The 23,149-nt window shown below is 40.2% G+C and overlaps 1 protein-coding gene across 1 annotated transcript; it reads right to left on the bottom strand.

The window, feature by feature from the left end:
- Positions 1 to 1,743: 1,743 nt before the first annotated feature.
- On the bottom strand, positions 1,744 to 18,140 carry oclnb (occludin b). The gene is made up of 9 exons (XM_084054165.1): positions 18,026 to 18,140; positions 15,569 to 15,671; positions 12,296 to 13,022; positions 9,837 to 10,007; positions 6,629 to 6,744; positions 4,059 to 4,157; positions 2,799 to 2,970; positions 2,567 to 2,608; positions 1,744 to 1,988 (listed from the first exon to the last, which is right to left on the bottom strand). Exons 2-9 carry the CDS (start codon positions 15,616 to 15,618, stop codon positions 1,890 to 1,892), a joined length of 1,476 nt encoding a protein of 491 aa, XP_083910291.1. The 5' UTR covers positions 15,619 to 15,671; positions 18,026 to 18,140; the 3' UTR covers positions 1,744 to 1,889.
- Between the last annotated feature and the right edge of the window lie 5,009 nt (positions 18,141 to 23,149).

The raw sequence follows: 23,149 nt of genomic DNA, 5'->3' as shown, positions 1-23,149 counted from the left end.
TACAATGGAAAAACAAAACATTTAAATCATAGGCTACTGCTGAGCTTACAAGACGGTTTTCTGTAAAGCTAAGAATACACCAATGTAGGTAACCTTGTTCGGAATATACTGTACATTTTGTATATAAAAATACTTCATGAATGAGTTAAAAACTGTAAAAGACAGACATTACATAAAAACAGGGAAACCAATGCATAATTGTTCATTTGCTTAAAAAAAAAACAAGGCAATAACATGAATTTCAACAAGAATCTGTTAATAAAGCCAACTATGGCAAGGACACCCACTTCCTTCTGAATAATAAGACTATAGCCTTATTTAGACTTAGTACTTGTGCAGTAGAGTAGTCACACACCGAAACTAGCCGATCTACAAGCTATTCGGTGCATCTGCGCTACCAGGTATAACTCGGGCTTTTAACAAGTCTCTTTGCACACCTGTATGCCTAGGACAGATGCATCAAACTGAATCAAGAAACAGCTAAAAATTCTGCTCACTGTCATCACTTACGGCCAGCTAAATAAAAAGGTGGGGCAACTGTTTTTATTGTTAAAATAGGTGCTAAATAGCTCCATCAATATTGTAAAGTAACTCTATAGCAATGATTATTATCGTAATATAGAGCTTTAATTTAAAAAAAAAAAACATTCGACCACCATCAGCTATGCATTTGCATTAAATAAAGTTGACTGCAAGTGATGACAGTGTGAGACCTTCCTCGTTTGAACGTACAAGAGTGCAACTCTACAAATTGGCAACACAAAACCAACTTCAAACAGTAAATGATATAGTGAACGACAAAAAAAAAAGAAACAATTTAGAAGGAATGCTATGATGGCTTACCACACATAGACCCTACGTTCATCAAAAACATTAACCTCTTGGACCCCAGCATTCATATTCTGAGGGGGGGACAATATCCAAAATTTGCCGATCTAGAAGCTCAAAGCGTGTCACGTTCCGTCACGTTGTGAGCTTGTAGATCGGCTGCTTTTGCCAAAGACATGTTGTGTAGAGGGGGGAAAAAAGCTGTCCACGTACAGAGCCAACTCAGGTCAAATTTACTAAGTCAAGAGGGTTTAAGTGGTTAAAATTGTGCCTGCTTCTTCACTGACCACATAATTGTTAAAAACATTTCAATATTGCCAATTAAAAAGGCACAATAAGTTCCACATCACAGTCACATTAGACTTGCATAAAGCAGTGAAATAAACACACTTCAAATCTATAAAACGTTTCACCCTGAGTGTCACAGAGGATGAAGAATCACACATGATAGTGAGGACGGGATTGTGGTGACTGGCAAATACACCCAATTCCTTTCTCAAAGAAGTCAGACCTAGAAAATACTGGACGTTTAAGGATATTTCACTTTAAAACACTTCTGGGGTCATTTTAATGTCGATATATTTAGATTTGATCAGACATAGCCCCCTCCATTATAAACCCATTTTAAAACTCCATTTAAATCACGTTAGACTCCTTGAAAACACACATCCCTGCTTCTGGTGACTGATATGGTCCTTTTAAATTAGAACATTTTAAAACATAAAAAATAAATTAAAAACTAATGGGAAAAATGTACGGTAGGTCTCATGCATTTAAGGACTGTCAGGAACCAGGGACGTGTGTTTTCAGTGAGTCTAAAATGGTTAACATGGAGTTCAACGGGCTTATACATTATAGGGACGTGTCTGATCAAATTAATATCAAATATCTAAATATTGAATCAAACACCAAGCAGCTCACCAAAGCCTGAGCAAACTTTAAAATGTTAAAGTGAAATACCCCTTTAAGACCACCCAGATACCAGATCAGTGACCAAATGAAGGCAGGTGAGGCAGAAGGAAGAGTGAGACAGACAGGTGTCTCTCTCTCTCTCTCATGGCTCATGGACGACGGTCGTACTCGCTGACTTTCCTCTTGATGTGAGACAGTTTGGACTTCAAGTTCTTGCATCTTTTCTTCTTTAGCTGGTAGTCTGAAGACTGAAGAGGGGAATGATGTTGTTGACAAATATGCTTATATGGTTGAGGAAAAACATCAATCTAGGGCTCGATCAGTCTATCCATTATTTTCTTAGCGATTATGGATTAATGAATTTTATTTTTTCATACAAACAAAAACAATGAATGTATCAATGAATGGATGAACCACTCATGCGTTATGTTATACTTCGCCGCACAACAGTGTTGTGCAAAAATAGTGAAAATAGTAGATCTACAAGCTCACAAGGCGTCACGGTGTGTAGATCTGCTATTTTCTATATTTTGCTACATATATATTTTTTACTTTTCAACTATAATGACATGCCCTTAACAGGGATCAATTATTAATCATTTATTCTATTAAATTATCGATTATTTTTTGTAATAGATTTTTTGTATTCGATTAACTTATGCCCCCCCTACATAAATATCTAGAAAATAAGTATTTCGATCTGACCATTTTGAATGATTCGTCAGATCGGGTGAAAAGCATGGTGTTTGTGGATGTGTGTGAGAGAGTTGGTGATGTGATCGTGCATGTTAAGCAGTGGGTGATGTGCTTCTGAAGATGCACGTACCTTTTTTACATTCTTCAGCCTGGTATATTCATCCATGGCATCCTGAGTTTCACAAGAAAACAAACACAGTTTGAAATATGCTCACAATATTCACAATATTCCATCAATATCAATATTGTGACAATAATATTGTTTTTTCAGTAGATTGTTTTAATAAAATCTACTAAGTCTTGCCTGGCCAAGACGCTGGACACTCTCTCACACACACACACACACACACACACACACGTACCAGAAACTGGGGGCTTCCCTCTGGGTGTCGGTCCAGTTCTCTGTCCAGGTCAGCCAGGTGGTTGTTGATGTCGTCCAGCTCAGCCTGAAGACTCTTATACTCCTGGTGGTCTCTGTCAAACTCCCTCTTATAGTCCAGCCGCTCTTTCTCATCCACGATGGGCGGGAAGTCACTGCAGTAACCACGGGCAGTTGGGCACAATGTTACATTAAAAACAGGATAGAAACAGGATTTTGCTGTGTGTGTGTGTGTGTGTGTGTGTGTGTGTGTGTGTGTGTGTGTGTGTGTGTGTGTGTGTGTGTGTGTGTGTGTGTGTGTGTGTGTGTGTGTGTGTGTGTGTGTGTGTGTGTGTGTGTAACACACACACACACACACACACACACACACACACACACAGTGGTTAGAAAATCACCCTGTGATAAATCCTCAGTAGTAATTCATCCTTTTGTAACTCCAAGAGTGTATAAAAGGGAACCATTTGGGGTCCATTTGGACCCTTACAGGACCAATTGGGCCCATATGGGTACATTTGTATACTTACTGTACTAGTAAGTAGCATAGTACAAGTAAGTAGCATTGGGCCGTGATTCTCAAACATTTGAATGCCATTGAATTTGAAGGACCCACAAAATTATTCGGAATAGGCCATAAACCCCCCAGACCCCACATTGAGAACGACCAGTTCCCAATGCATGAGGTCCCATAGGTCAGGAGCCCATCTCCTGTTTCCATAGAGGCGCCTTGATGTACATACACCCTATGAGCCTGTGTGCAGCCTTAGGTAAGGCTCTCCTGGCCGCTCCTAAAACTCCTCTCATTATCGGGGCGATCAGGCTTTTGCGGCCGGGCACCTTGGCTTTGGAACGCGCTGCATGAAGATCTTAGGCTCGCAACATCATCTTTTCAAATCACTTCTGAAAGCAGACTTTCATGTCAAGTCCTTTTCTTAGTGTTTTTTTTCCCCTTACTGTATCTCAGTTTTACTCTTCGTACGTGTATATTTTATTTCTCTGCTGTTATTGATTGAGGTAAATTGTTATGTTATCGTCGGATTTTACTGGTTCTGTAAAGCACTTTGTAACCTTGTTTGACAAAGCATTTTACAGATAAAGTAATTATCATTAGTACAGTACAGGAGGCATTGGGTACCATTTTTATAGTCTTTGGTAAGACTTGGCTGGGAATTGATCCCCCAACCTCCCACTCTCAGGGCGGACGCTCAAACCACAAGACCACAGAGCTGGTCAGAGTTCGACTCACCTGTTGAAGTCAACATCGTCCAGTTCATCTCCAGACTCTGCATCGTAGTCCCTCAGTTTAGACTTCAGACCGCCCAGAGAGCTGCTTATTTCAGAGTCCCTGCAACCACAAACATGACATCATCATTAATCAAAACTTGTATCTACCTATAAATATATGAAGTAATACCTGCATGTATGTAAAACTAAGTCCAGGAATTCTTGCACGCTAAATGGTCCCCAAGTTGAGCAGTAAACCATGGATAAACAAATGTAGGCGTTTAGCAGACACTTTTAACCAGAGCAACTTACAATAACCAAGGTAAACACATGCAGCGACACTGCGACAGTGCAGTGCCTCAGTAAACTAGGATCACGAGTAAACCAAGAACCTACTGTAGCATCAGTCTAAACAATTACCGTACTATTAAAATAATAATCTGTACATTGAAACTATAGGATACCAGGTAAACAATGAACCTAGCATATGTCTAAATAACCTGCTATGAAAACGTATTTTTTAACATTAATTTAACTGCAAAATAATGAAGTGTGTGTTTTGTGGAGTGAAAACAGTGACAGCGTTGTTCCTCTGTAAGGAATGCTTTGTATGCAGCATTCTATTCTGTTTAGGAAATAGTTTTGCATGTGGGTGACATGCCCTACTTACTGTCTAAGTTAATGACCTGACTGACTGTTTGTCTGTCTGTATGTACAGAATGTACACAAACGGTGTTCACAAATTTGTGAAAACATAGTTCACACATTTTCCCACAGGGTAATTAACCACTTAATTCATATTGTATCCTTTGTCAAGGTTGCCGTGCCTTGGAAATAGCTCATCTACGAGCTTGCAGATCTGCTATTTTCGCTAAGCTACTGACGTCTGCGTGCACTTGACCTACAAAAAGACGTTAGTTCCTGTTAACAACTGCAGTGTCACTCTAGGTAGACCATGAACCTGCTAAAACCCTCAGTAATAATTTAACTCAAGAGTGTACAAATGTAACCCAATGGACCTTTACTGGTCCATTGGGTTACATTTGTACACTTAGAGTTACAGACCTGTAAGGGTCCATTTGGTTACATTTGTACATTTGGTTCATAACTATCAATCATCTTGAGTCAATGAAACTCAGTGAGTGCTGCTATTTGTCCAAAAGGTCAATGCAAAACATCAATAATTGCTGCCATTTGTTTCTAAAGTGTATCCAAGCTAACCTTTCCTACATGGATGTATAACTATTTCTGACAGCAAATGCACAATTCTTTTGCAAGATAGATTTCTTGTTCCAATGTTTCCTCATGCCAATAAAGCCCCTTTGAATTTAATTGAAATGAGTAGGTATCAAAAAGACCAGTATGGGTTAGTTCTTACCAACAAGACAATTATAACATGTCATTGAATGGGTCGTCATCTATATCTAAAATCATTCAGATAAATATCAATTTTGATATTTGATATTGATCTGTGACCCGACCGAGAGTTTAAAACCAGATCTTTGAACCGCTCACACTAATCTGGTGAGATAATCACTTCCATGCTTCCTCAAAATTGGAACGCCCCAATTGTCCGGAGGGGCATTTCCAACCCCAAATCTCCCCAATAGGCTCTATGCAAAGCAGCCATATTGAAATAAATTGGGACCCCCAGAAGCAAAGATATGAGTTACAAATGTTCGCAAAAAAACATATTCGATTTGCACAAAGGGTCACGATTGTTTTTAAATAGCAGATCTACAAGCTCTTGCCGTGCTATGAGCTTGTAGATCTGCTATTTTTGAATAGCTAAATAAATCTAATATTAAATGGATGCTTTCTCCGATCTTAATGGGTTAATGGGTTAAAACAACCCCCGTATCCTGCCTTCACGCCCTCTCTGGCATTGCCCTCTCTGGCATCCGCAGAGCAGTCATTGCCATAGCAGAGTGCACAGCGCAGGCCTTGGCGATGACTGCAATGCGGCAAGAACATACAGTATCACCGCAGATGTGTGTGTGTTCTTGATTCTAAAGTGATAAGAGTTCCCGTCTCCTGTATTAACCATGACCGGGAACGCATCTGCGTGTCATTTTAAGATTTATTTGGCTATTTAAAAATAGCAGATACACAAGCTCATAGCGTGGCACCGAGTGCCGCGCTACGAGTTTGTAGATCTGCTATTTATTGTTTTTAATCGTGAAAATGTGTGCAAATCTTCTTCTGGGGGATTCTACAAATGTCTTCTAAATCCTAACAGTTTTCTGAAAAATGTATGCTGCTATAATATTAGTGGTGCTCAAACCTTTTCATGTCAAGGACCCCCAAAATGATATGCATTTGACCCCCATGAAGCAAAGATTTGAGTTACAAATGTTGTAGATCTACAAGAGTGCCACACTACGAGCTTGTATATCTGCTATTTTTGAAATGTGTTCCCGGTCTTAATGGATTAATACTGTGTGTGTGTGTGTGTGTGTGTGTGTGTGTGTGTGTGTGTGTGTGTGTGTGTGTGTGTGTGTGTGTGTGTGTGTGTGTGTGTGTGTGTGTGTGTGTGTGTGTGTGTGTGTGTGTGTGTGTGTGTGTGTGTGTGTGTGTGTGTGTGTGTCGTACCCAGGCAGATAGAGGGGTTTGTTGTTGTCCAGCTGGTCCAGGTATTCTCTGGACGCTCTCACGTTGAAGTTGCCGTCACTCACCAGAGCCTCTGGTTCACCAGACACATTATTCACCTACAGGACCAACACACAAAAGGAAGGGATCACATGTCACACACATCTAAACGCACTCTGGGCTCCAATTTCAACCACTGGCTTTTCTCTCTTTAAGCCAAAGTGCAAAATTGATACAACCTAAAAAAGGTGAGGTCTGAATTCAAAGGGTTTGTCAAAGACATTAGACAATTATTATTAATGACTTCCTGGTGTAAGTAGTGTAGAGGTGAATACTAGCAGACCTACTGTACTATGTCCGCTAGTATTCATCGCTAGACCAAAATGTATTCGCAAAGCCATTTTCATGTCAACATTTCACGGAAATATACGCAGAAGACATAGGGTGTTTTTTTTGCCACACCTTGCATCAGAACAGGCCTTTGGTTGAAAATAATGAAAATAATCAAAGTCTCCCTTTAAAGCACTGTTTCTCTAGCACTAAATGAATAAAGAATTATTTAAATAATATTTCATGAGTCCATCAAATGTGTTTATAGATCGGCTGTTTTCTGTGAGCGACACCGGCGTTCAACTAAATATAAAGTAAAAACAGCTTTATTTTCTGGTTAAAAAAAACGTTATTTTGTTTTGGTAAAGCTCTATGTTCTGACCGCAATCATTGCTATAGAGTGCGTGTTCAGTAACAGGGGTCTCCAAGTGTTACAACTCTAAATGTGTCTGCTCATGTCTGTGTTTCATCACTTCCAATTGCACTTGTTTATCCTGATTAGATTAAATTGGTATCCCAACCTAAAACGGTTATTTTCTGTTCATTAAAGAGCTGGAGAGACAGGGAGACCCCTGTTACTGAAAAAAAAAACACTCTATAGCAATGAGTACTCTCACAGAACAGAGCTTTTTTTAACACGTATTTTAACAAATAACTTATACTACCTTTAATATGAACTAAAAACATTTAACAATATGGAAATGACGGTGATAGGATTGAGGATTATTCTAAAAAGAACTAAAATAGCTACATAAAAATAACAGGTAGAGAACCACACTTGTCCTAATGTGTCCTTAAGCGTTCGGTATGGTAAACATTGTCCTGGCCAGGTCAGACCGGTTCCACGGCTTCCAGTCCCCCACCTCGCCACCCCCCCCCCCCCCCCCCGCCTGAATACCACAGATACTATCACAGTGACACAGACAGTGACACACAGTTTGAACACTAACATGACACACCAACTCCACTTTGAATAACAACAATGCTTTGCAAGCACAAGCTGTTCTCGGCTCAGAGATTTGGTGTGTAGAGGGATATACCAACAGGCCTATTGTAGACTAGCCCTGGGTGACCCCAGTCAAATAGTACATATAGGGCAGTGGTGGAAAAAGTACTCAAATGTTTTACTTAAGTAAAAGTATCAATACTGTCTGCAATGTAGAAATAATCTGGGGGGAGGGGTTGGACAGGTTTTCAGGAGTAGTTGGTGAAGAAATGTTTCTTTTTTTATCCACCCTCCAGGCAAGTCGAAAAGATAAACAAAACACAGGGTAAATGAGAGAGCCTCAGGAATGGACGCCCCACCCAGAAACTGGACATGAAACTCTTCCTTTCTCTGCCTGCGCTCACCTGACGAGTCACCTGGGGAACTCTGGGGGAAAACCGGTTCCAAATGTTACATTGAAGCGACGGCCATTGTAACATGTTTGAAATAACGGTTCCCACTATGGACCCCACCAGGTAACAAGACACTCATGTTTAACCACTTTAAACCCCCTATGGTTGACCGGAGTCCCTCAGGGCTTTATACTAGTATCTTTTCTGTTTTCTGTTATTGTGGGGAAGGCTTTCACTGAAAATAGCCGTTCAGATCTACAAACTCACATAGGATATTTTTGGGAAGGAGAGTTGGTGTTGATTGATTGATCGATTGATTGAATACTTTATTAGTCAAAACTTTAAACAGCACAGAGGTACAGTAAAACATTTAGGCTAAAAGGATAACACAAAAGTCCAGGGGACAGGTTTCCATTGTGGTCCTATCTATTCAATTAATCAACAGAGCATAGAATATTTAGCCTGGTAAACCCTCCCTCCAGAAATCTCAATTGTATTTTATTTCACTCCTGGAATCAAATGGAAATGAGATTTCCGGAGGGAGGGTTTACCAGGCTATAGAATATTAACACAATATATGTCATCAACAAATAGCTATACTTCCAGAGGAGAAAAAGGAGAAACGGTGGCAGTGTATGACAGTTCATTTCAATGGGATTTAATAACTAAGAGGGGGGAAAAAGAGCCAGCCAAGTACAGAGCTATGGTATTGAGGGTTAAAGTGGTAGAAATACTGTCTGAAAATACAGATGAACAACATGAATCCAACATAATAGAAAAGATAATGTGTAAACAAATAAAAGCGAAAACAAAAAAAGTATCGTTTACACAACAGTGATGATAGTGCTGTCAAACAAGTTTATGAAGCCATCTATGAAAAAGTTTAATCTGCAGCACAATTTTATGCAATATCTAGTGGGGGTCCCTGCTTCATCTCTCTCTCTCACTCTCAGCTAAGGGGTCCTTGACCTGAAGTACATTGAAGAGTAAAGGCCCCTGTCTAAGCATTACTATGGAGTTTTATTTTACAATCAAAATGTGATTTTTAGATGAGCAACTGAAAAGTGGTCTGACCAGGGCAAACTGACAGAGGGTGTGTGTGTGATGTGATGCCACAAAATCAGTGTTAATTTTGACAGCAAATATTGATTTAGTTTTAGTCATAGTCTTTTGATTCAAATTCCATTTAGTTTTAGTCATCTGAAATGTTTTACTTTTAGTCTAGTTTTAGTCAACTAAATATAAAGTTGAATTTGTCAACATAATTAACACTGCACACAATCAAAGCCTCATCAGAGACAAGCATATACGTACACCTGGTGTGAATGAATAAGCATGTCTTTACTCTGCCTTTGATTGGACAACAGACCGACGAGGGACTGCCACATATACTGTATTTTCCAAAGAGCTAATCTGCAAGCTCACAATGCGTCACATCGCGACTGGCTGTTTTCTGTGTTTTCCAAACATGATTCAAAGTATAACATGGGGCTTAAAGTGGTCATGTGAACAGTCAGGATGGCACCGTGTGTGCTTTTCTCACCCATTCTCCAATGCTGTTGGGTAAGCCTGTGCCGTCACCGATGACCTTGACCTCCTCCCAGAGGACGCGGTCCGGGCCCCATCGTCGCATCTGCGAACGCGTCCTCAGGGCGAACACCATCAGAATGATGAGAGCCACGAACACCAAGAAGCCCAGGACGATAGCTATTGCCTGTAATGGTGGGACAGACAAACACCCAACATCATGAACATGGATACTGCAGCACTTCACTTATTCCCTAAAAAACATTTTCACGCCAAATTTATACGCATTTTGGTCGCGGACAACCTCAAATGGTGCCATCTTATAATGAGCATTAGTGAGGACCAATTAAATGAAGATAAGGTTGAAAATGGGTAAAGTGGCCCCTTTACAGTTACGTTTTTAAACTGGCACAAAAACCTTTTCAGGTGGGAAGTCTGTGGCCAAATACATATCAATTTGGGGTTCCTTGAACCACTGGTCTAGAGTTTCTCAAATTTCTCAAATTCTGCCCAAACCGGACCCGACGTTTTCGGGCCAAAATCGTTGAGAACTCTAGAGTTATAATAGCAGTCACTGGATTATCAAACACTGGTCTTGCCCTGCTAGGTTTCCATACACACTGCTGTTTTGCATTATTTCTTGACATCTTTGTAATGTTTTAGGGCAGTGATTGATTGTACAATAGGCTCTAAACTGGGCCTCTTCCTTACTGCCTTCACATGTGTTACCAATTAAACACATTAAGGCTCTGTTCCTTTTAGTGTAGCACAGTGGAGACTAATTTCATGGACCCCCATAACTCTGAGTGTGTACAAATGGAACCAAATGGACCCTTACAGATTCATTCGGTTGCATGTGTACACTCTCAAGAGTTACAAATGGATAAATTAACAGAGGTTTTTACTGTGTGTAAAACTGTGTGGAGGCTGGCTGGAAAAACACTGTGGTATGAAACAGCAATGGAATTTGAATGTCTCTAGCCCAAAAACGATAAAGGCCTTCTACCTATAAAATCCACCACCTAGAGTGCTTGGACCTGTATTTTTTTGAATACCTTTCTGACATAATTGTTCCTCTCTCCTGAACATTATTCCCTTCAATGAGCACCGTGGTTTGAGGGATAGCAGTAGCGCTCCTGTAACTACTTGTTTATGTTTGTATAAATGAGAGCTTGTAGATAATATAACATTATTAAATATATGACCCGTTTTTAAAAAAAAAATTATCTCACGATTTTGCAACCCTATTTTTTACACCCAGTGCCAATTGTCTATGTAATCCTGGGCACTACCTTCCCTCTGCCAACCTAGGGAGGCCAGGGCCGAGCTCATGCCTCCTTCAATGCATGAGAGCCTACTGACCTTCTTGTCACCTGACAAGGGAGAGTTTCCCTGGTTGGACGTAGCGCGTGGAAGGAACACGTTATTCCAACCAGTTCCTTTCCCCTCCATCAGGCGCCCCGGCTGGCCAGGGGGAGGCGGTATAGTTACCAGGATTACTGCATGTTTTTGTGAGGGTATCTACCCTAGGGAACACGGGGAGAACATGCAAACTCCACACAGAGTAGGCCCTTTCGCCAACCCCACCTAGGGTATGGGCACTGATGACACGGAGGAGAGAACACGCCCCCAGCGCCCACAGCGTCCCCTGCGGGAATATATATATGACCTGTTTTGGCCATGCTACATTATGTTGAGTATTGGTACAGGTCATTGTCAGTAATTTCTCCGAATATTTCAGTTATTTGTCATGTGCTCTGTGCTCTGTGTCATCTGCTCTGTGCAATCTTTGCCTAAAAGTCAAACCGAAATTAGTTTTTTTTTATTTACAATGCCCCCAATGTTCAATGACAAAAACAATGAAATCATTAATAGCAATTATTTGAACTAGACCATACCCGGTCGACGCATCCGTGGGGGGATATGCGCACATGATCTGGCAACCCGGGAGGCGACATTGTTTGACACATAAACGCTAATAAGAAGCTGAGATTTTATGAAATTGAAAAACGGGCTTCACAGTTAAGTTCAGATGGTAATGGTCAATGGCTGTGTGCAAAATCAGAGCAATTGGTCCAGCCACTGAGGAGAACCGGGTAGCTTCACCTACTCACCTACTCCCACTACAGACAGAGGTTACTAGAATTATAGTAGGATGACAATTAATCACCACAACTAAAATAGCGCCACTGTCGGGTGGAAACCTCATAAGTCCAAAACAGTTACTCAGGATTCAAATACAAAAAAAACGGTAAAAGTAGCAGATCCACAAGCTTGAAACGCGTCGCTTCGCGCCGCGTTTCGAGCTTGCGGATCTGCTACTTTTGATGCTTTTGTGTGACGCTGCAGTATGATCAAATAGGCCGTCAATTTACGAAGAAAACACAATAAGTTAAAATATGGAGATAAGAGGTTTCTGCCTCGACGGCGACGGTATGCTGAATGTGACCGGTGTGGTCAGTCAGTCAGGCTCACCTCTTGTGGCTCCACCACGCAGTAGTGGTACAGGTACTGGTTGATGAAGAGCCCCTGGGCCTGGTTCTGGTTCTGGTACTGCGCGCACAGCTGGCGGATCTGGTTGTAGTAGATGGAGCCCGAGCTCTGCGCCGTCGGGTTCACCGCCACCAGGTACACGATGGTCGCGATGATCATCAGGAACGCCAGGATGGCCGACACCACCGTGGACGCCAGGTAGAAGCGCACCGAGCGCGCCGTGCTCTGCCGCGACACCACCAGGACGAAGATGACGAGCACGGCGATGAAGGTGACGCCGGCCACGCCGATGATGAAGCCTTTGCCGGACTTGGGGTCCATCTGACCCCCGCCGCTGCCGTACGAGCTGCCGCCTCCGATACCGCCGCTGCCGTACGACGATCCCCCGCCGCCGTACGACCCACCGCCGTACGACCCGCCTCCGCCGTACGACCCGCCGTAGCCGCCCCCGCCCATGCCCGGCAGCATGCTCGCCATGCCGCCTCCGCCCATCATGCTCATGTCGTAGTCCCACGCCAGCGTGGACGCCACGCAGGCGAACACCGCCACGCACATGATGATGATGATGATGCTCATGATCTTCATGACGCCGGGAGGCGAGGTCCAGCGGTAGAAGTGCAGCAGCTCCTCGCCGGGGTAGTAGGAGAAGGCCGGGTTGGAGACGTGCTGGTCGCTGTGCTTGTGTCTGCTGCCATGGTGGTGGTGGTGGCTGTGCCAAGAGGAGGGACAGGAGAGACACGTTAGTGGAGTTTTAGCACAGTTGATCTCAAACTTTTTCCATGTCAAGGTACCCCCCAGCAGAGAACATTTATGTTAACATTTCCCAATGTACAATAAAAAAATAGTTTGCAGTGCATCGTATTAATGGATAACGTTTTTTTTTCCATAGTTTTCACTGTTTCTTTTCAATTTCAGTTTTTGATACGTTTTTTTTTAAGTGGGGTTGCTTGTTTAGTTGTTTCAGTTTCACTGTTCAATGTCAAAGGGGACAATATTTTGGATGATGGATTTCAAACAACTATATATTGCAACTATGCGCTGGAGGCATTGTATACAGGTACTGTTGGGATGAGTGCATTTAAAAAGGACCATACTGGCATCTACACATGTCATTGTCTCTGCACAACGTCAGTCATATATGATACATAAATAGACCATTTCCCGTTAAAAGCGGTGTCCAAAGTTATTAAATGTCCCGTATGGTTGAAAATGTTTGAGTTTTTCTGTGTTTTTTGGGGAGATGATTTAACAGTGGAACTTCAGGAAGCCATCAAGGATTCTTGACGTACAGTTACTAACTGGACTGAAATGTGTTTCAATATGAATGCTCCTTACATACATTGTATGACTCTTAATGCACAAAGGTTTTTGCATCTAGTCCAGTGACAGTCTAGGCCCCCACCTTCACTTAATGCGGCCCGCAGGTTAATATCGCGAATACTGATATAGTATTGATTTCAGCTGTTACAACTGCAAACACGGCCTGGGCCGTAGCGCGATGGTCCAGGCACCCTAGGCTGCAATGCCAGCCTGACGTCAGGTGAGTTCGGAAATACAGCAATGAGCGCACTGACCAATAATAGGCGAGTGCGCTCCAGTCAGTGCGCAATTTCCGAACGCACCCAACGTGTCGCGGGTTCGACTCCCGTTCCCAACGATCTTTGCTGCGTGTCACCCCCCCCCTCCCCATCTCTCTCCCCATTTCTTGTCAGCCTACTTTCTCTAAAATAAAGGCATTTAAAAAAGCCCCCCAAAAAAATATTTAAAAAAAAAACTATTGCAAACATGACCCGCTTTAATTACTTCAATCTATATTAGTAGATTAATGAGTAGTAATAAAGTATTCAAATTCTATTCATATCTTTTTTTATGTCCAATATATTTGTATTTAAGTTCATAAAGTATAACTAAATGCATTTGAAATTAAATACAAATGTGACTTTTCAGGATTCCAATTCAAAAATGGCAAAAAAGAATCCGAATTCCAATTCAAAAATAGCAGATCTACAAGTTCAAAACGTGTGGCACTGGCCGCGACGCGTTTTGAGCATGTAGATCTGCTATTTTTGCTACTTTTGTGTGACATAGAATGGCCTGACAGTATTATGCAATGTGGCCCTCTGGAGTGGAGTGAGTGTGGAAATATAGTGGCCCTCTCCATCATCAAAGTTTCCCACCGCTGACCTAGACAATGCTAACATTTGGGGATCAATTCTACAGGTTATGGATTATGGATTAACCTCCTTTAAAACCTCCATTAAAAACAAAACTGTAACTTTGACCAAAATTAAGCACACACCTGCAGTATCAAACAAACCACATGTTTTGGAAAATATATAAATATATATACATATATACTTGACAATATACATATTGTCAAGTATACAATGAGGGCCAAACCAGTGTTTCTCAAAGTGGGGTCTGGGGATCCCCCAGCGGTCCTTGATGGGGTTTCCAGGGTTGTCCACAACAAAATCAGTAACCACTTTAACCCCATTTCATACTTAAGGTATTTGAAAATAGCAGATCTACAGGCTCACAACAAGTCGCGTTGTGAGCTTGTAAATAGGCCATTTTCAAAACATTTTGAAAAATCTTGATTTTTAATCATTAAAAAAAAAAACATTTAACACAAAATCTTCTCTTATGGGGGTTCCTGGTTCAAAATGTTTTCAGATGTGGGGGTCCTTGATATTAATATGTTTGAGAACCACTGGGACAAGCGTGCTTGACCCCCACTATGATCCTTTAGGTAGAAAACTGGTTTACTGTAGATGTTAAGAGAACAGAGAAGTTGGAGATCCAGTTACTGTGCCCATATACTGTAGGTGCACTAACTGGCTGATCCATCACAGTCACTTGATTGATGAACTGCGCCGTTTCCCAAACAGTGGGTCGGGACCCGCTTGTGGGTCACTGATCCATTTAAAACATGTTTTTTTTTATTATTTAAAAAGATTGTGTAAATTAAAAATATATATATTCGCAGTTAAAAACAAATTCTAACATTTTTCAAAAGAATGTCATGAATAAAACTACCAAATTCATTCAAAAATTCATTCAAAAATGCCTTAAATTACACAAATGTAACTTCTAGGAAGAAGTGAAAATAGACGATCTACAAGCTCACAATGCGTTGCGGCGCAACGCATTGTGAGCTTGTAGATCTGCTATTCTCACTAGTTTGTGTCCCGAGTAAACGTAACATTTCTCTTCTGAGTCTCAAGCTAAATCGTTTGGGACAGGTTAGCTTACTGTCTGTGGTGTCCAGGCTGATAGGGTGGGGGGCTTTTATGAGATGGCATAGCCTACTGGGACCACCGCTATACGGGAGCACTGCAGTTTCTGCTCACCAACACTGCCAAAACAAAACAAAAAAAAGAAAACATTCACAACCGTCAGTGATATTCAGAAGAATCACACCACAATGAAACAGTTCAGAAGTCAAGCAGTGTTAAATATCAGAAGTGGTTGTGGCCACACACAGCCCTTTCCTTAAACATTATTCAAATATTGACCCTTTTCATCTTTATGCTTAGACATTTCAATAGGCACAACATAACTCAACTCACAGCTTTTGTTTGAGGGGAAAATAAAGGTGTGCGCCAAGTGGGTCAAGGGACTTTGTTGTCATGTTTGTCTAGTTTAACAAGAAGAAGCTGACAAGTCAAACTAGAGACTTATTGAGCTACTGTATGGCCTACACCAGGCTGCGACCCAACAAAATTATTTATTTGAACTAGTGGGGACCCCCCGCCCTGACACGCACTTGGAATTGTAGGCATTACATTTTGATTCTGTTCCACAGATAGATATTGTGATAATAGCCAATATGTGAGCTTGTAGATGCCTATTTCCACAACGTTTGGTGTTTCTCATGCAATGTTTGACAATTTGGTATTAAAAAGGTCTTAACGGTCCTTAAACTGTAACTTTAGAAATGTGCAAACACCCTACACTTATACTGTACGTTGGTTTGTTTACTGTTGAGTGAGAAAACAATGTTGCACATTAAGCCAATCATCTGGGGACCCCCCCAAAATAATGCCACTTTTGTAACTTTTTTCACATTGTTACATTTTTCAATGTAACTTTTAATTGCCCACAGTCCTAAGACCTTTTTCTGTTACCCCAAAAAATTGTACACTTAATTTTGAACATGTCAAATGGAATAAGCACCTAAAACACCTTTTCTCTTGTCCTTGTGATTATGAACGTTCATTGGATAGTTTGTGTTGCAATGTTCCACACAAGTGGAAAAGTAAAGTAGTTAGGCCTAAATATCATTATTAGCCTTGGAGAGAGACTACATGTTTTGTTTTGTTTTCATAGATTTTGACATTTGCATATCATATATAGGAAAGTAAAAGTCAAAATACATCCATGATAGTCCTGATCCAAGGCTATATCATTATATACATGTATTTAAAGCGAAGCTTAGGAATCCATCAACATACAGACATAGGCCTATAAAGAGTAGCCTATACCGTTTTCCTATTCAAGCCAACAGCCTACATCAGTGTTTCTTAACCAGTGGTCCGGGGACCACCAGTGGTCCTTGAGGGGGTTCCAGGTGGTCCCCAGCTAAATGGAGAGTTTGGTAACCAAATGGACCCTTATTAGATAGATCTTTAACTCTTGAGAGCGTAAAATGAGGGGGTCCAAGAGTAAACTTATTGTTAAACATCTGCATTACTTAAAGAATTGCTATTTTGATCAACGTTTGCTTGTCATCTCTCCTGTACAACATCATAGCATGGAATTGTGGACAACATCTCATCCAATGATAAAATATTCTTTTAAGTGTTGGGTCTGAGAGTCTAAATCTCATCAAGTGGCTCAAATGCTGAATAAATAATGGACCTTTGATATGAAAAAAGGTTGAAAGCCGCTGGCCTACATCCACGAGAAGCCAATACTGGTAGGTATTTTATTAGAACAAATAGAATATAATAGCCTATATAATAAATACAAATGAAGATAATACAATAACACAAAGTAGGTCTATGCCCTCAACATAATACGATTAAAATATGTTTTTATGTTTCTATTTAGTGAAAAGGGCCATATCACTGTGGCTGCCATTAATTGATTACAGTGACATGTGAGAAGGGCTTTAAACCACTCTTTCCCACCAACACTATTTCTGGGCCACAGACCAATTTTTTTGGTATTATATTTGGTATTATTTGGTATTTTTTACTGTATTAAAAAAAGATATATATTTTTTCAAAGGATAAAAAAATATATATATAAAACGTTTTCCCGTTTTAAAAAAATCAACATTTTTGAAAACAAAAAAATACATGATATTCCAAAAATGTAAGATCTACAAGCTCACCACACATCACATAGCAACATGTGTGGTGAGCTTGTAGATCGGCTATTTTCACTACTAGGCTACTATATGCTATATCAAAATATATATATGTTTCAAAGAATAAAAACATTTAAAAAAAGTCTGACATTTTTAAAAACAATTCAATGAATATTATTATCATTATTATTATAGTATTATATTATATATTATTCATTGAATTGTTTTTAAAGATGTACACTTTTCAAACCATTAGAGAAGAACCAGGCTCATCACAAAGCAAACGGTGGGTAACTAACCAAAGGACAAAAAGCATGTCTAGATCTCCAAAACAACATAAATTGTTTGTAAATATAAATGATCGATCTCTATACACATTGAAGTTGTTATCCTACCTTAAAGAGAAGGAGATCTCCTGGTTATACGGTGTGAATGAGTGTGTAAATCCACTTGATTTAAATCGATCCCTTCACACAAACAAACTCAACCTGCTCCGTGGAGGTGTGATCCTCATCTGTCTGTCTGTCTGTCCGTGGCGTGAACGCGCTCTCAGTGATACTCAGTGGTGGAAAGTACTCAAGTATTTTTACTTAAGTACTGTACTTAAGTACAATTTTGAGGTGTTTGTACTTTACTTGAGTATTTCCCAATTTCCAATCCTTTTACTTCTACTCCACTACATCTCAGAGGCAAATATTGTACTTTTACTCCCATTACATTACTTGGAAACTTTACTAGTTACTTTTCAGATATAAACTATGATATAATGAAACAGACATTAACCACTTAAGCCCTATTTTATGCCTAGGCTATTTGAAAATAGCCGATCTACAAGCTCACAATGCGTCACGTCGCGACGCCTTGTGAGATTGGAGATCGGCTATTTTCAAATATTTAGTACTTTTACATTTGGTACTTTAAGTACATTTTGATGCCAATACTTTTGTATTTTACTCAAGTACATTTTTAATTCTGGACTTTTACTTGTAAACAGAGTATTTTTATATTGTAGTGGTACTTTTACTTAAGTAAAGAATTTGAGTACTTTTTCCACCACTGGTGGAAAGTAAAGTACTTAAGTAAAAGTATCAATCCTGCAATGTAGAAATACTCACAAGTAAAAGTCCGGAATTCAAAATGTATTTGAGTAAAAGTACAAAAGTATTGGTGTCAAAATGTAGGCTATTAGGCTACATAAAGTCCTACCAAAAGTCTGAGTGGCTGAAGTGGTTAATGTATGTTTTGTAATAATAATCTAAATCCACAAAGTAACTAATACATAACGTTTTCAAATAATTGGAGTTGATTAAAAGTATAATATTTGTTTCTGAGATGTAGCGGAGTAGAAGTAAAAGTATTGAAATTTGGAAATACTCCAGTAAAGTTAAAAAAATACCTCAAAATTGTACTTAAGTACAATACTTGTCTTGAGTAAATGTACTTAGTTACTTTATTACACCACTGGTGATACTCCAGTGCACCTGTGCGCAACGTGGGTCACCGCGCACAGAGGAGATGTCAGTATCAGTGTTGCCAGATTTAATTTGCAAGAGAAATAAGCAACCAGGTCTATGAAAAGAAAACAAGCCCAAAAGAAGGGACTAGACTAGAGGCCAGTGGTTCTCAACCTGTGGGTCGTGACCATAGAGTTATGGTCGGTTCCCCACATGATTTGGGGGGGGGGGGTCCCCCAGATGACAGTAAAGCGACAATTTAAGGACTTTTAAGACATTTTTAATACCTAAAAAAAAGAAAGAAAGAAAGGGGGAAAAAGACCATTAAAATGTATCATTAAAACTATACTATAAACATTGGCCAAATTGTCAAATAATGTAAGAAAGAGGCAAAAATTTTCAAACTAAATGTAATGCCTCAACTCCTACAATTCCAAGTGCCCGTCAGGGTGGGGGATCCCCAGTTCAAATTATTCTGGGGGGGTCACGGCCTGAAAGGCTTGAGAACCACGTACTGCTACAGGCCACATGAGCACTTTATATAGACCTATTAGACCGATCTACAAGCTCACAAAAATTGAATAATTTTGAATATTTTCCAAACATTTTAACAACACAAATCTGGTACGGGGGTGTCACTGGCACAAAATCTTTTTAGATGGGGGGGTCCGTGAACAAATACATAACAATTTTTGATCCTCCTCGATATGAAAATGTTTGAGAACCACTGGTTTAAACAACCTTAGGAAACAAGCCCCAAATAAGCAACTACACTTTAGAAACAAGCCCAAAAACCTCAACCCGCAACTACCAATAGTTTACAAGCAACTTTACAGAAAAAGAAGCCCGAAGTCACTTATTATAAGCAGACATGGCAACACGGGTTAGTATCACCCATCCCCCATCCCCCCATCCTTCCATCCATCCATCCTTCCAAAGGCAGGTCAAACAAAGCCACCCAACCTGTCCATATCAAAAAATAGCAGATCTACAAGCTCACAACGCCTCGTGCGAGGCGTTGTGAGCTTGTAGATCTGCTATTTTCGGCTAACGTTCCCCTCAGAAAAGGAATTCTAGGGTTCAAGTGGTTAATGTGAAAATAAAAGTTCCTATCACACAAACATTTGGTGGCCCCCCCTGTAGTAACTCTGAGGACCCCCTAGGGGTCCCAGACCCTCTGCTGAAGACCCCTGCTATATAGTGTTCAGTAACAGGGGTCTACCCTTCTCTCCAGATCTTTATGAAACTGAAAACACATTTTCAGATGGGCCACCAATTCCGTCCAATTCCAGACACTCCCCATTTATTTTGTTTCAGTTTACATTTTGTCTGCTCATTTGTTTTGTTTCATCACTTCCAATTTCACTTGTTTATCCTAGTATCCTGTATGAGGTTTCTCTCCTGATTGGATATAAATGGTATACCAACCTGACAATGCATTTTCTGTTTAATAAAGAGCTGGAGAGACGGGGAGAGCCCTTAATGAACAACTACTGTAAAGAGCTACCTGTATTTAACACTAACAACAATATCACTTTACTGCACCTTTAAATTAGGCTTTGACCATAGGCCTAAAGTACAATTAGTGAACCAGCACAGCAGACAACAATCTAAAATTATTCTTATTTTTAAATAAACAACTATATAACTTGGAGGAAACTGATGATTATTGTCACGGTATTATTCACGAATGGAACGTATACAAATATTAATGTGCAAAACAACTTGTGTGTCCCTGTTCTCTTTAAGCGTTCCATGGCATCCATTACTACAACATACTGCTGTGTCAAGCAACGCCCAGGGGGCACAAGAGACAAGTTGTGTAACATGACTCTGTGTGCTTTGAAAAGAAAGAGTTTACATCAGCCACTAAACCGGTCCTCCTGCTGCAGGCTATACAATAGCAGCCATTTTACCATGGTTTTAGCATAACAGGTGGAGTGGCACCACATGAACTGAATGAGTAATGCGCAGGTGCTTTTAATGCACCGTTTCCCAAGCTGGGGGTCGGTTGTTTGGGTCACGGAACAACTTGTTATGGGTCGCGAGTTAAATATCCCCCTTTTTTCTTTTCCTATATTAAAAGTATATATATATATATTATTTAAAAAAAAAGTTTAAACAAAGAAATCACAACTTTTCATGAATTCAACAATTCAACACTTTTCTAAAGTAGTTAATGAAGGAAAAGTTTAAGAAGTAGTGAAAACAGCAGATCTACACTGTATAAGCTACCGGTGAGCTTGTAGATCTGCTCTTTTCACTGGTTTGGGTTTCAGGCAAACATCTAATTTCTCTTTTGGGTCTTGAGCTAAAACGTTTGGGAACACTTTGCTTTAATGTACACCAGGGTTTCTCAAACGTTTTCGTGTCAAGGACAAGGACCCCCCAAATTGATATGTATTTGGACCCCCTTCTGAAAATGTTTTGTGCCAGGAACCCCCAGAAGAGAAGATTAGTATTAAGAAAATATATATATATTTTTTAAATAGCAGATGTACAAGCTCAGCGCTTACATCTGCTATTTTTGAAGAGCCAACGTGTAAATGTATAAAGTGGTTAAAATGATTGTGATGCTGTATCACAATTAGCTGGGGACCCCCTTAATGTCCCCCATGACATCATTAAAGGTATCCATCTAACCTCTCCCTTCTCATGGAATACTACAAAATGATCGAGCATCTATGAAAAAAATATGTCACCTATAAACCTCCTCTCGGAATAGAATTACCAAATGTTGAGTTATATCACATCACTTTTGCCATTCGCTCAATTGAGAGATGGTTTCCCCAAGAAGAGAATATCCCATGGCTTATGATGGCACGAAGTATAATTACCCCCTACAAATTAAATGAAGTTCTGTTTAGTGGTTTGTCCAACAAATACTGCCAGTAAAATTTTGCCCTGTCACATCTCACTCTATTTACATATGGGCAGCAAGCTGAAAAAATTGGAAAGTGGAATGTCAGATGGCATACACATACACCAATCCTTGAAAATATGTCATTGTGCTTGGAGCGCAAACCCTTGGTCTTTCCATCTTGACCCAGCTGTGGCATCCATACTTTTTCTGATGTATTTAATAATGAGGGTTTAAGATCATTTGACGATCTCAAGAACAGTTATGGTTTACCATCATTTTCTTTCTTTTTTTATTTACAATTAAGGGCAGTCATTCAAGCACAGGGGGTTCCGTGGAAAAATGCTCTACCTGTACATACACTCTTTAATCATATAGCTAGTGTTCCTAAATGTGAGGGTTTTGTGTCCTATATGTATAAGAAGTTGAGAGAATCCACATGCCCGCCAATGGGTGTGTCTACGGTATGGAATGTTGACTTAAAAAATTGGCAGTAGTCGGTCATTTGGAAAAGAGTTTGGGAAAATGTCTCTCTCTCATCACGAAATTATAACTAATTACAACTCAAAATGTTGAGTTGTAATTGTGTAACGTTTTCAACTCCAGCTCTGTACAACGTCCATTTGCATACTATGTAACAATAACACACTGGGAACATATATGCACATGATGTGGGAGTGTCCAAATGTGAATTACTTTTGGTTCAGAGTTTCACTAGTACTATCTGAGGTAATGGGAATAGGCTCTATCCACAGCAGCCATATTATCACTTCCTTCACAGGTGTTACCAATGATACTAATGAAGGCTCTGTTCCATTCTGGTCAAACAGAGTCAGGGTGCTAATATTGTGCATGTTGGCCCACTGGAAACACCAGTGGGTCTACAGTTGGGGTCCAGGGACCCTCATGGGCTTCCAAATGGCCCCTTACAGGTGTGTAACTCTGAGAGTGTACAAATGGAACCAAATGGAGCTGCAAAAAAGCTGCTGGTCCTAAGATGGAAACCTCCCCATAAGCTAGATGTTTCACAATGGATCCTCGCACTAATGGACATGATCTCTTTGGAACTCTCTATAGCTCGAACCAATGGGGCAAAAGAAAACATGCTTGATATCTTAGCCACAGCACTGGAGAAACGTAAATCATGCTATTAACATCATACATACTTATTATCTATTTCCTTTTCTTTTTCCTTTTTCAGCGGT

This window comes from Gymnoscopelus microlampas (genome assembly GCF_963454915.1).
Source record: "Gymnoscopelus microlampas genome assembly, chromosome: 4".
Lineage (NCBI taxonomy): Eukaryota > Metazoa > Chordata > Actinopteri > Myctophiformes > Myctophidae > Gymnoscopelus > Gymnoscopelus microlampas.
Note: the sequence above shows the minus strand (reverse complement) of the source record. Positions and strands in the feature narration are given on the sequence as shown.